Source organism: Nicrophorus vespilloides, unplaced genomic scaffold, assembly GCF_001412225.1.
Source record: "Nicrophorus vespilloides isolate i.1.1-1 unplaced genomic scaffold, Nicve_v1.0, whole genome shotgun sequence".
Taxonomy (NCBI): Eukaryota; Metazoa; Arthropoda; class Insecta; order Coleoptera; family Silphidae; genus Nicrophorus; species Nicrophorus vespilloides.
Window position 1 is genome coordinate 31,089 of NW_017099845.1, and position 14,789 is coordinate 45,877.

Sequence of the window (14,789 nt, forward strand, 5' to 3'; positions counted from 1 at the left end):
AACCACCCACCCACCAATTGTTTACCATCAACAACAATGCGGTTGCAGCAAGTGCACGAACGAAGAATGGGAACGCAAAGCAAAAGAAATAAAAAGAAAGGGACCGTTTTGTTTCCGTTTATTTAAAGTTATTCAGCTCGTGCTCGGTTTTCGTTTTGCGCCATTCAATAGATACACATATTTGTGAAAATGTACAGTCGTCTCGCATGCTAATACACTTTTGCTTCGTGTGTGTGTTTTTTTTATTGTAAAATGCTGGATTCAATTGATGCACTTGGAAGGGTGGGATTTGCTTGGGTTTCTATCCCGGAAGAAGAAGGCAAGAAGCGAGGGTCAGGTCATCATGCTTCCCGCACTTACACGAGAGGAGGACGGGTCGTGAGGGTCAAGAGCCATAATTCGACTGCTTCAGATTTACAGCATCTTCGGCGTGCCGCATGTTGGGCAGAGCAAATTGTCGTAATTGGAGATGCATTTAGACACATGTTTATCGTCCACATCTGAGAAATCAAAGTACAAAAAAATGTATTAAACGTACTTTGCGCTTGATAATATACACATCATATCAGACTTCAGAAGTACCGATTACTCTTTGTTATTATTATGATGAATGTCAATTACTTCATTGTTGATACCATTGACAGATATTTATCTCATTTCAATTACTTATATTCCTATAAACTGAAAACTTACTGTTTACTTATCAACAAATTGCTGTTAAAAAGTGGAATAGCAAGAAAAGCAAGTATACAAGCATGGTCGTTATCGGAGGCCCCACACTCGTGGGCCCTTCTGCATTGCATTGCAGATATAACATTTTATTGTAAATAATTCTAAAATACTCTTTAATTATCAGTATTTATGTTATGTTTAGTCCTGCATCAATACAAGTAGGATTTATACAAAAACCTACTTTTAAAAACCGGTTTTCGAATATCAACTTTTCTACAAAACCGGTTTTCGTATGTTCACAGAAAAATAGAGAAAAGGGATTTTTAGAACTTATTTTCTATTGCTCACACGGATTCTTTTCTTTTTAGAAATATAAGAAACTCACTTGGGTTTAATCGTCTTTAGAGCATTAAATGATCAATTATATTCTTATCCTTGCACCCTCTAATACTATAAGATCCTTCTTTTTAGTAGGTTGATTCATGGCAAAGTCACATATTCAGGTCAATAGACATTTATGAACTGATTTTTTCAAAGCAATGCTATGATTTCTTTTTGAATAATTTGGATACAATCTTGATAATATTTGTCGAAAAAAACTTAATGATCTCACTTTTTGAAGCTAGTCAAAAAAATAAGTTAGACGTCTTTGTATAAACGTTCTGTCGATTTTGTAAATTAACTAAAAACCTAAGAATTCAATTTATTTATCATTTTTTTTCATTATTTATCATTATGTTTTTAAGTAAATAATTAAAATAATTCATTAATTTTTATATTTTAAGTCTAGACTCAAAAACCGGTTTCTTAGTCGGAAAAAAGCAATTTCCAATTTACATAGTTTACATTACATTAGTTTTCCAATTACATAAATTTTCTCAGAAAAACCCGTTTTCAAAAAACAAGTTTTAAAAACCGACAAACCCTAAACATATGTTTTGCTCACTTGTAATAATGCATTTGTTATATAAATTGGTGCCATATGTAATTATAATAGAAAATCTAGAAAAAAGAAATTAACTAATTTTTCACCATTAACTATGAAATACGTATTTTTCGATTCATAACACCAAAGATTTAATTTCCTTCTTACATAAGTTATTAATAGCATTAATTACAACATATTCCAATGAAAATAAATATAACAATTAGATTAAAAAGAAAACCTTTGGGTCCAAATTAAATCCAATAAAAACGTTTAAATAAATAATAATTTGTATTTACTGTACCTAATTTATATCTAACAATTTTCGATATAAATTATTCAAATTCCTATACTGAAGTAAAGATCTTAATACAAAGATAGTATCTGCTTATTAACTATCACTAATTTAGAATCATTTATATTTTTGTTGCACAATTATTAAGAAACATCCTTGCATGTATTCTTCAAATACAAAATTATCTACAATAAATCGTAAGATATTTTACCATTTCCTCCAAAACACATTCACTAAACTTATTTTATTTCCCTCATCGTTTTATTATCTAAAGCATATTTGCCTTCTCCTTTTTTTTGAACTTAATTTTTATTAGTATAATAAAATATAACAAAGTAATGACAATAATGAATAACCAGATTATTAAGCTATAAAATGTATATTTTTTTATAGAAATAAGAAGTTTCATATTATATTAGATAGTAAAGAAGCTACAGATTTAAGTAGAAAATTAACATTATACCTACTAAATCATAGCCAAACGAGTTTTATAATTTGTTTAAATTGATTTCTACTTTTCTTTTAAAATGTTATTTTATAAACAACCCAAGTAGAATGATTTTTAGAAGACTATTGAATATATTTACTATTTAAATATATATTTTGTAGTTTCATTAATTTTTTTTTCCGTCTTCATTTTAAAATCAAGAAAAAAATATTTCATTTAAATCATGCAATTAATATCAAGGAATAATGAATATAAAAAAAATATGTAAATTACCTTTAGCACAACAGTAGCAAATGTTGCTCTGATTGAGACGTTTCTATTCAGAACGTTAAATGCAATCGAGTATTACTCACTAATGGCATGTGATTTTCCTGCGATAAACATTGCTAAACGATCCGCTACTATGCATACAAATTAGTTATGCAATACATGCATCGTTCACCTAATTGCAAGAAAAAAAACAATACAAAACAAAGGTGGCGTCCGCTAGGATCACGCGATTTAAATCGTTCCAGGAAAAAGGAAATCGTTTGCTTTTGATTGCATAAGCTCGATGATAATCGATGTGACCGTGAAACGATGTTATTGAAGGTAAATATTTTGCTGTCGATTCGCATCGCAAAGAATGTTCTTTTGACGGAAACGTATAGAAAATCGGAAACAAGTTAAGAAAATAAACGTTTCACTCACCATTTGCGTCGGAGTTTTCGGTTTTCTGTTTATATCTGGTATCTTCTGGCAAGCTGAAACATTAAAATATGAAAATATTGTAGTATATTTTTGTTTAGATAAATTGCTTGTATATAAAGGGTGGATGGAACATTTATTTTTACTTATAAAATTATTTATTATGAAAATATATTACAAACATTTAAAGAAATAATCCTGATTTGTAAAATTGTTAAAGTAATTGCAACTAGTTCTACTCTTCTGAAAGGCAAAATATATTATTTTCAATTCTAATCAATTTAATATGAAAAATTTCATTATATTTTATTTTTCATTAAATATTTACAAGAAACGTGTTATATGTACTTAATATTTAACTACTCACGTCGGTGTAAAAAGTACACCAATATTCTAAGAAATGATACCACATCAATATTCTCTTTTCCCCATCAATTACACTTAATGTAAATCTATGCCCAAAGTGTTTATTAAATGGTGTAGTATTGTGTCGACTGAGATAGAAAGAAGTTATGTTTGTGCACATTCGTTCTTGCTCTGCAGATGTCACAAACACAGAAATGCTAACACAGCACTCTTAGGCTTGTTTTTGTTATCTGGGTATGAGAAACAGAATTATACCCATTTGGAACTATGGACAAACGATGGAACATATTCTAAAATATTTCGTGCTTGCATGAGCTACAATAAATTTCTATAAAAAAGCATTAGTTAACATAAAAACGTTTTAATACAATCATGTATGACAGTAATACATGTGGTGTATAAAATAAAATACACAGCGCGAGTAGATAGAATAAATGAAAAGTTAGCAAATAAAAAAATGAGAATTATTAATTATGTAAGACGATACCTTTATTTTAGTCACTATTACTATTTATTTATATAATAATATATATCCTGATTTTAAGATAAAATGAATTGTTAATTGTAAACCTTACATAATAATGAGCAGATACTATGTATATTCCAGTGTCGCATTAAGAAAATGATAAATAAGAGAAAGTAATAATATGATTAGTCCGAAGCGCGTAGATTCCTATTATATGTAATCCAGTTTACGTTAATACTTTTACATTAGAAGTCATTCATTTAAGTTTAATTTTGTTATACGTATTAGGAATAAAAAAAAGAAGTAATTCAAAAGATTTATTAAGAGTTTTATATGATAATGTTAGATTGGGACATGGGTAGGCAACGTTTTTTGAACAAAGAGCCTTTTTTAAGATATTTCCTGTTTCGAAAAAGTTTAGGGAGTCGCTCATAGTGACAATTGTTTTTAGTTGATGACGGGAGAATTACAAATGTTGGAATTAATTCCTTCTGGAACCGGACTTCTGGAGTCTAGGAAATGTCCAGGAAAGAGTTATCAAAATATGTCAAAGGATGAATCTTAATAGGCCATACCATCCAATGTTGATTCAGTTGACCTAGTTGTCTGATTCAGTTGTCTAAAAATGTATTGGGCCTAGAAATTTAAGAATTTCAAAGAGTTAAGGGATGTTGGATAAGGAAAATTCATTCACCTAACAAAAATAATAGGCTTTGTTCTAAAAAGTTTGCCGACCCCTAGTCTATATAATAAATTTATTTTGTTGTAACTTTGGGAAACAAGAAATAAATTTTGATAATCGAATTATGTTGAACAGTTTAAAAGAACGTAAATATAATTTGAAATTTATATCAATAAAAGGATTATAACAGTTATAAGGACTAGAAGGATGAACAGTATGTATGATTGAATACAACATCGTATTTTGTAAACAAAATGAAGAATGAAGAGAAAGGCAGTGGTCGTGTATTAACAGAGTATTCATACGAAAAACGTGCATGCATACATTTCCATTTTGGTCATTGTTTGTGAAGCCTACGGTGGTTGCGAAGAGAGTCTGGGGGAGGCGGCGGTTGCACCTTAAAATATTCAAATGGCTCGGGTTCCGTGGAACGAAATATTATCATTAGGTTGCACACAAATGGGAAGAGTGGAAAAAATTAAATTAAATGCAAAGTAGGAGCAGCCGCGACTACGACTACGAAACGAGAAGAGTACAGTGTACGGTGGTGGTCGAGAGGACAGGAGATGATGGGAGGTGAAAGATCTTAGTCATAGCCACATTAATGACGGCAAACGAGATGAATTTATTATTGTGTAGAAGCGGACAATGGTGTCGCATTTTAATGCATACTAAAATTTAAAAAAGAATGAAAACAATATCAGAAGAAAAAGTTACCGAGATACGAGAGAACCTGATCTGCATTGGCGCCACGTGGATTACGAAAAAAAATAGTTGAACGTTCGACTTAAGCAACATATGTTTTATTAATGCATTTGTAGAATGCGTGAATATATTCTTCATTGAATTAAGATCACTCAATAATTACACAATAAAAATACATATTTATATGATATTTTATGTTTTTTTATGAAATAATACATTCTTTGAACACAACTTTGAACAAGAATTCTGTATTTTCTAAAGCAGTGTTTCCCAACATTTTTCTCCTCGCGAACCACTTCTGAAATTGGAAAGACTTTACCTGAATCAAGGAAGTAGATTGTTTACATCCAGACACAATGTTTTAATGTTCCGTGCTGAAACTGCTTCTACTGATATCATTGTACGTTCAAATGAATATTTATTTATATGTTAGTTCGTTCAGACGGTTGTGATTAATTACGTACGTAATGACTTCATTACGTAACTGATGTACGTAATTAAGTCAGCACTAAAGACTCTTACATTGTATTTTTGGACATGAAATCTGAAAATAGAGTTGTAGTTCAGATCGAAGCACAAAAATAAGATTTTGATTATCAGATATTATAGTTTTTTCTGTAAAAAGAATGAATTTAACAGTAAACTGTCTATGAAATGTCCTTTAAATAAAATTATACCAATCGACTTATTTCAAATATTTCTACTAAAAGATAGCTATAAGCGATTTCACCGATATATGTCTATTATTTTAAATAAACATTTTCCTTGAATGAAACCGTACTAATTGAGTAATTTCAGATATGCAAGGAAGCAGAAAATATATGTAAATTTAAAATAAGTGCAGATAGAAATAATTTAATATTAAACGGTTTCAGCGACATCTGTCAATTATTTTATAGATACTTTTCCATTTATTAATAACAAATTTTTAGTTAAAAAATTTCCAAAATAAAAATAACATCAAACAATATCTTTTTGTAAATATATAGTATTTATTTTATAACATAATTTCCATTTTGTTTTCTACATACAATTTTCAATAATTAATTATAATTCATTTCACCAATCGACGCAATATATTGACTAATCATACAACTTGATTAATTGTACGCCAACTCTGCTTCTAAACTCCAAATTTTTCATTACTCAATACATACTTCTTGACTTTTGATCAAGATCTAGATGCTCGGGAAAACTTATACATACTCTATTACGTTATCTTCCTCATCCATTATTTCTGACTCTGAAACCATATTACATTGCAAAGGTTCTTCCGGAGCGTACATAGAGTTATTAACAATTCTTACCACTGGTAAATCTTCTTCATCCACTATGCCTGAGCTGGAAACCTCGTTACATTGTAAAGGTTGTTCCGGAACGTACATATTGCTATTATCATCTACCTCTTCCAAATTTTCTGTATATTCGCTAATGACAGTCCACAATCCCGAGGAAGAGCAAATAGACATGAGACGGTAAATTACCCATGTTTGTATATATGTTGTCTCTAAATAAATTCCGTCCTCCATCATTTTTTCTAAGCAAACTGTAATCACTTCATCTCCTATGGTAATATATCTTGTTTGAAAGTGCATATTCAAATAAAAAGGTTCAGCAATCTCTAAAGAATTCATTTCAGCAATACTTTTTTGTTGGTACTAAAATCTTCAAATATCCACGATGTTACAGGAATGTTTTCTCGATGCAAACTGATGTTGATCCATTTCAAACACAGAATATATATATATGCATAGAGAATACCCCTTGTGGTGAAGGGTAAAATTTCTATGTAAAATTAGTTATTTTATACCCGTGCCATAAATAAATTATAATAAAATTGATCTTATTACCTGAATTATCGAAGGGTAGTGAGAAAAAGTTTTATGACCACTGCAATTATTGCAGAAAATAATTTAACAAAAAACATTGCTTAAATTCAGGGCAGTTACAAAATATATTCACATATGACACATATCTGACTTATAAAAAAAAACGCAAATTATTCGCTTATATTCTTGAAATTAAACGATTAAAAACATTTTGTTTTAATCTTACTGTTGCTATAATTTTATGACAAGTAGGCAAAATACTAACATTATTATTGTTGTAATATCATAAAATGTTAATATATTTTTACCTGTGGTAAATATTTTTTTCTTTGTACTCTATAATTCACTATACAGAAGTATGCATATAATTCACTTCACCAATCGCTGCATCTAAATTAAATCTATATTCAATAATTACTTGTTGACTTTTGAGCTCTTGGAAAAACCTATACATACTCCATTAACTTTATTCTAATCGTTCTCTTCTTCATCTATTCTTCCTGAGCTTGTTACTATTATTTTATGGTTGCGTCTTAACAGGTAGGCAAAATACTAACATTATTATTATTGTAATATCATAAAATGTTAATATATTTTTACCTGAGGTTATTATTTTTTTCTTTGTACTCTATAATTCACTATGCAGAAGTATGCATATAATTCACTGCTAACGTCATTGTTATTGCAATATCATAAAATATGAATAAGTAAAGGGTAAAAGAGCATTAACCTATTTTAGTTTCCTAATTTTTCTAGTTAATTCATATATTTACGATTCCAAAAAATATATTGAATCTATTGCATTAAAGAGTGTACAATGTTATTTTATTTTTTCTCTGTACTATATAATATGCACAGTAAACTATAGGAGCATTTCTTTCTAAATATTAATCAACCTTTACAAGGAAATACCAATTTTAATACTTCAATAAAAATTAATAATGTTTTTGAGAAGTTTGATGTATATTTGCATTTAAATAAAAAATGAAAGATATTACTCAAAAATTTCATGAAAAATCTACCTACTTGACAAAATGAGTTAAATAAATAGGAATAAAATATTAATTTAGAACAAAATAAGTAATCATAAATCAATTTATTGTATCCAAAGTTTGTTAAATTAATGTTGAAATTTTTGCAATAATAAATATTTAGAGCGTTTAAAATTAACGGGTCCTTCTCCAGAAATCATCTCCGAATTCCATTCAATTATGTCCTCCACGGTTATTCAGAACTCCCCCAAAATAATACCTTACAACTACTCCCTTCCAACCTTCATCCTTCGATTATTAAAAAATAAACGACATCTCTATATATTTTTTTCCCTTATTCTTCTGTTGTTCATTTGTATATTATTATTATAATACTGATATTATTTCATAATTAAATTTATGTTAGGCCTTTGGCCGGCCTATTAATATATATTATTTTTTAATTGTATGTTAGAAATTATTTATGTATAAATTGTACTTTTTTTTCTTATGTATTGATGTTTGGCAAATAAATTATTATTATTAGGAATAAATATAACAAAATAAGTATATACAACTATTTTTTTGTTGTTAATTATTTATAATTTATATCAATTAATTACTATTAATATTTAATTGCCATCAAAAATACATTTTGATTAACATTCATATTAAACGATTTTTTATAATAAATTTGGAACAGGCAGAAACAGATTTTTTTTATTAGTATCGGATTTTGAGCGCATAAACCTGAGTAGTTCCTTCGGTGAACTTTAGGAAATTAATTTTAAAATTATATTAAAAGAAATACAAACAAAAAAGATGTAATAAAATTGGATATACGGACGTTCACTTTCCGCTATGTAAGTTTTATTAGACATTAAATATAATTGCTTTCACGTCATAAATTGCGGCGGTCCCTAAAGGCTACTTTACACGAAGCATATATTTTTCCATGCAATAATCACTGCACTAAAATACTGCTGATTAAAAGGCACACATTGCATTTCACACGTTTTGATTACTAATTAATTATTAATAACTACTTAATTTATATTACGATCTTATAAACATATATTTATCATTATAAACATTGATTAAGTATTTTGAACAACTATTCAAATAATAATATTGCATTTGTTAAATCAATTTCAATTCAACACTACCTCGCATAGTCCGGGTAATTACCAATATCCCGGATTGTTTGAAACCAGACTAATCGAGGAACTAAATAACGCAAAGGGAACAAAACAATGATTTATGAAGAAATAATATTTTGTCCTCAAATAAAAATTAGTTCGTTTTGAAATGTTCTACAATGAATCCGGACTAATCAAAGCCAGTTTTGAGTTGGTAAATGTTATGTTAATCATCAATTCAAATACTGTCCTCATCATAAGTTGCTTAACTAATATAACCTGTCAAAAATTAAATATTCGATGGAAAGCTTGTTAAGTAATTTGTCAAGTAGTTGTTGAAAATAACTGACAAATTTTATTTAACAAATATTGAAACATCCACCAACATTTATTGAAGATGTATAAAAGTTACATTTCAATTTAAATTATTTCTTCATAAAAGACAATATTTGAATATAACACAAATATTTCCAATTTAAACTTGGAAAAATGAGACTCTTTCCAATATAGTTTTCTAAAATACATTATTTTGTACAGTGTTTCTTGATCATTTTGCTACGCGATCCAACGTATTTATATGTAATTATTTTTAACGTTTTGAAGCTAGGTGACAGCTGTCAAACCAAAAATATATAATATTGAAATAAATATATAACTAAAATATTTATTATATGCTGAGAATATACGTTTTATGTATATATAAATTGGTATTACTCTGAAAATGTTAATTACAGGCATCCCCCGACTTATGAACTCCCAGACTTACGAACAAAATTATAAAAGCTCTAAGTTGTTACAAGGAGATATACAGTGATAAAAAATTAACTTTCTAAACAAAAACTGATAATTTCTTTAATAAAATATAATAGTTTTGATGTACTACCTGTTTTGTTGCATTTATTTCTATTGTCGTTTTTTTATTAAATAATTGTGATTTCTTCATTAAAAAAGTTTTGTAAGTAAGTATTTTGTTTATTTTAATCTATTTTTTCAAATGTATGCAATCAGTAATACGAAATTTAAAATATATAAAAATAAAAACTATGGAAAAGTGTGGTAAGATAAGTATATTTTGAAATTTTTAAAATTCCTTCTTACAAACAAATTCAACTTACGAACAACCCTTTGGAACTGAACTAGTTCGTAAGTCGAACTTTAAATACTGATTGTGTATTTGATGATATATTTCTAGTAATAACTTGAAATTTTGTTGTAGTTAATTTTGTAGTTTTCTTTCTTGTTAATTGTAAAATTTAGTATTTTTCATATAGATTAATTGCAAACTAAAAACATTTGTTATTTTTAATTTTTTAATTATATATTCATTTTTATTTATATTTTTTTGTATTATTATAATGTTATTTTTTTTAATAATTCAGTTTGTAAATCAATTTTAAAACTAATCTCTAAAGATTTTTTTATTGTTCCTTTCTATAATAAAAAAATAATGAACAATTAAAATAATTAGAAAGGAATTAAACAGAATCAATTAGTGAATGTAAATTAAAACCGGATTATTATAAAATTAATCAGAATCATTGATTATCCATGTAATCACTATTCAATTAAATCATCTAAATATCATGAAATTAATTCGCATTCACATTATTTTCTATATATATTTCTTTTTTTTTCACTCGCTGTTCCTATCATTAAATTTGCGAAACGAATAAATTACGATCGCCATTCATTATTCATGCCACGCTTCCAATTAATTTTCTCCAGTTCCACCTTGAGGTATTGCAGTCTGAAGTAATCTTCTCCCCATCATGATGCATTTAAAATTCAGAAAACGAAATTAACGACGAATTCATTTGTACTTTGTAAAACCAATCTGAAAACTCAATTAACTAATTGTGTTTTATCAATGAAATGATTTGATTCATTATATTTAGTAGTTATATAAATCATACTAGGTATACAAGTTATAAGATTAAGTAGAAAGATATGTGTAAAGATTGTAGTGAAACGAAGTATATGTATATTGGGTTGCATATATTACCGTAACTATGATAAACTCACTAAGTGCGAATTCACACATTAAAAAACAAACTGAATTTTAATTCATAAAATAAAAATAAATTATAAAAAACTTCCCTTTATACTGTTGAACTATTTAAAAAAATATGAATTATATGAAATGAAAAAAAAAAATTATATGTCATAGCTCATTTTAACTTTTAACTGATTTAGAAAAACTGTATAAAATCTATGAGATAACAATTAATGTTGGCAATGTACTCTTCAATAGAGTAGGTAATAATACTCAGAATAAAATTAAAAAAGAATGTAAATATACTTGATTTCAGTTTCAGTATATCAAATAAAATATACTTCTGCCATAAAATACATTGCTTATAGTACCTGAAAAAGTGAAGTGATTTAATTTATATTTTACAAAACTTTATCTTTGTGTTCTTGACAACTTCTAATGATGTAATTAGAAATTACATAATATAAATTAGGCCAACATTTTACACCATTTTCCTTAAAGTAATTTCTTAATGAATACTTTGAACAATACTAAGAATTTGTCTATAATATAATAATTCATGTAAAATACCTGAAATGATAGGGTATATTACTAAATTGTTATATTTTTTTTTATAAAACACGTATACAAATAAATTTTGGTTACTATTATCTCTAATACCCAATGGATTTTTAATGGATTTCCAGTAACTTTGTGAAATTAATCAAGAATCATTGTAGTGAATTTTCAGATATTTGTAAAACAAATTATTTTATTTCTACTAAAATGAATTAATCAAGAACCATTCGATCTATATTAGCTGGACTAGGAGAAATGTAGAGAATATTGTTGGTTTGCTAGAAAAAGTTAACTAATAATAATGAACTATTAGGAACAAAGGATATTGAGATTAAAATAATTTATCTCCACATCCATGTGATATTTGATCAGAAACCAATTGTTGAATCACATCGTAACACTACTCTCAATAAGTTCGTAGGATAGAATATAGATTTTTTTTATTATGTCATAATATATTTAATTTACAATCTTATTCCTGTGAACATTAATTAAATCTAATTTCGGTAGACATTTATATTTTTGGTGAACTTCCCAATCGAAGTTTTTACCATTATATTCTTCTGTAATTTGTTGGTTGGCTGCCGTCTTCCAGATAACATATAGATAGATGATGACTATTGACAAATCCATATAATTTTTAGGAAGTACCAAGTACCTGTCAAAATTCCATGGCAATCTGACGTTTAGTTCACAAGTTACAGGATTTTGCCCTATTTGGTCAGGTAATTGTGACAATTATATTTAGATCAGTGAAAATGTCAAATATCAATTGGTTTTATTGTAGCGAATCAAAACATTAAATGAATTTACATCAACACGTGTTGCTTAAATTTCGAAAGCGCAAAAATGATTTTTTTTTTTCAATTTAAAGCAGATTAAAACAGTTACTTTTATTTTATTTCACTACTTTTTGTAAAATAGCATAAAATTAATAGGCCATTGAATATTTGGGAGAATGATCAGGTTCATCGCCTAAGATTAAAGCCAAAAGAAAGTCTTTGAAGATGAGTAAATAATTGAAATGGATGTATTTCATACAATTCATTGGAGATGGATAAGAAGTGAGAACAGAGGAGGATGTAATAAAAACGCAGCTGAAGGAATGAAGAATCTCTTGATATTCTTATTAAGAAATTAGAAGGTAAGTTCATACTTATTATAATACGATATTATATAATTTATAATTATAAATATAAAGTTCTTTGAGCAACAATTTAGTTTGCATAGTCCAGGTAATCACCAGGACTAATCGAGGAACTAAAAGCTTATAAAAAGTGGCGTACAATGATTTATGTATAAATAATATTTTGTCCTATTTTTTAAAATTTTCCATGTGTACTGATTGAAGCCGCCTTTGAGACGGTAAATGTTATGTTAAGCATCAATTCAAGTACTATCCTCATCATAAGTTCTTTAACTATCAAAAATAAAATATTCGATGGAAAGCTATGACTATGCAATACTTGTTAAGTAATTTGTCAAGTAGTTATTGGAAATAACGATGTAAGTAATTAAAATAACAAACAAATGTTATGTAGCAAATATTGATGCTTCCGCCAACATTTATTGAAATTGTATACAAGTTACTTGTCAAGTAGCGACTATTTTGTTTTATTTTATTATACAATTATTTGTTCATAAAAGACTTAGGTCATTTTTTTTTAAATTAATGTTTCAAAATAGAATTTGTATATTATACAAATATTTCCATAAAATTTTTACTATTATAATTATTTTTAATATTATAATATTATGGTTTAGTTTTCTTAAATTATATTATTTAGTACAGTGTTTCTTGATTTTTTTTTGCAGCGTATTGCGAGATGAAGGAATTCTTGATATTCTTGAGCATCAAATCTTGCTAAGCAATTAAAAGGTAAGTATGAGTTTTGTCACTAGTTGTTAATAGGAAGAATTAGAAGTTGAAGAGTTTCGATGGTACTAATGCAAAAGTTTGTTATACACTGATGATAAAATCTATTAAAACAACAAAAATGTAATATTATTTCAATTTGTTGAAAACATTTCGTTATAACCGAAAATTGATTACGACGATCTTCTATGATTTGTTTTTTTGTATTTAAATTGTGTTATATACTTACTGACGGATTCGATGACTTCGGCCAACAGAACGCCGTCACTGCAGTCCGTGGCCAAAGAGCTGACCCTCTTCTTGCTCCTCGCCTTCTCCAGATAGTGATTGGCCCAATCGGTGTAAATCTGCAAATAGAACAGGAATAAATTGAGAGCAGGAATCAGATGCAATGAATTAAACGGAACAGCAAATGTAAAATATGAAATGGTACGCAAATAAGTTTCTTGGAGCGGAGCCAAGAAACGCAACATTACGACAATTAAAGCATCCAAGTGGTGTAATTATCTCGGAACTATAGGGGAGAGACCGAGTGTAACAAAATAAGAGAAACAGAACGGATAGAGTAAGTAAATGTAAAATGTTATTAGTCCTAAACTAATTACGCTTGTTGCAATTGTGCCGAATCCCCGGCTCCATTGTGCGGACTAGGATTAATGATCTCCAATGGAGAGAATGCACACCCTTCTTTTTCTTGTACTTTGTCTTCCTTATTTCCCATTAAGCGCAATATTGAATTACGTCGAACGTGGAAAGGGTGAGAGAATGGAGGAAAGGGTGGAGGAGAGATGTGCGAGTATCGGCATTTTTGCGCGATGTCGATGGTTGAGTCCAAGTCCACCTTATATGGTGGATGAGAGGAGGACGTGAGAATGGTGGACAAAAACGGGAAATTCCCAGCGCATAAATCCGCTCTTCGTGACTTACAATCCGAAAGCGGTTAATTGGTCGTCGAATTTTTCTGGCCACCGAAATCTTGATCGCCGCTTTTGGGCAAATATTAACTTCTGCATCGATCACACCGAACAATGCAATTTATCAGAGTTGTCCTTATAAGATTGCAAGATATTTTAGATCCACATACAAATTGCAGCATCATTATGTAAGTTTATTACTTTCAATAAAATTTGTTTTAAATAGTAATATTTCATTCATATTTATTCTTTACATACTTATG

At 28.1% G+C, this 14,789-nt stretch overlaps 1 protein-coding gene across 1 annotated transcript; it reads right to left on the bottom strand.

The window, feature by feature from the left end:
- Positions 1-237: 237 nt before the first annotated feature.
- Positions 238-14,085, bottom strand: LOC108565796. Its single transcript, XM_017925414.1, has 3 exons — positions 13,842-14,085; positions 3,031-3,083; positions 238-500 (listed from the first exon to the last, which is right to left on the bottom strand). The coding sequence occupies exons 1-3, from the start codon at positions 14,083-14,085 to the stop codon at positions 357-359; spliced, it is 441 nt and encodes a 146-aa protein (XP_017780903.1). The 3' UTR covers positions 238-356.
- Between the last annotated feature and the right edge of the window lie 704 nt (positions 14,086-14,789).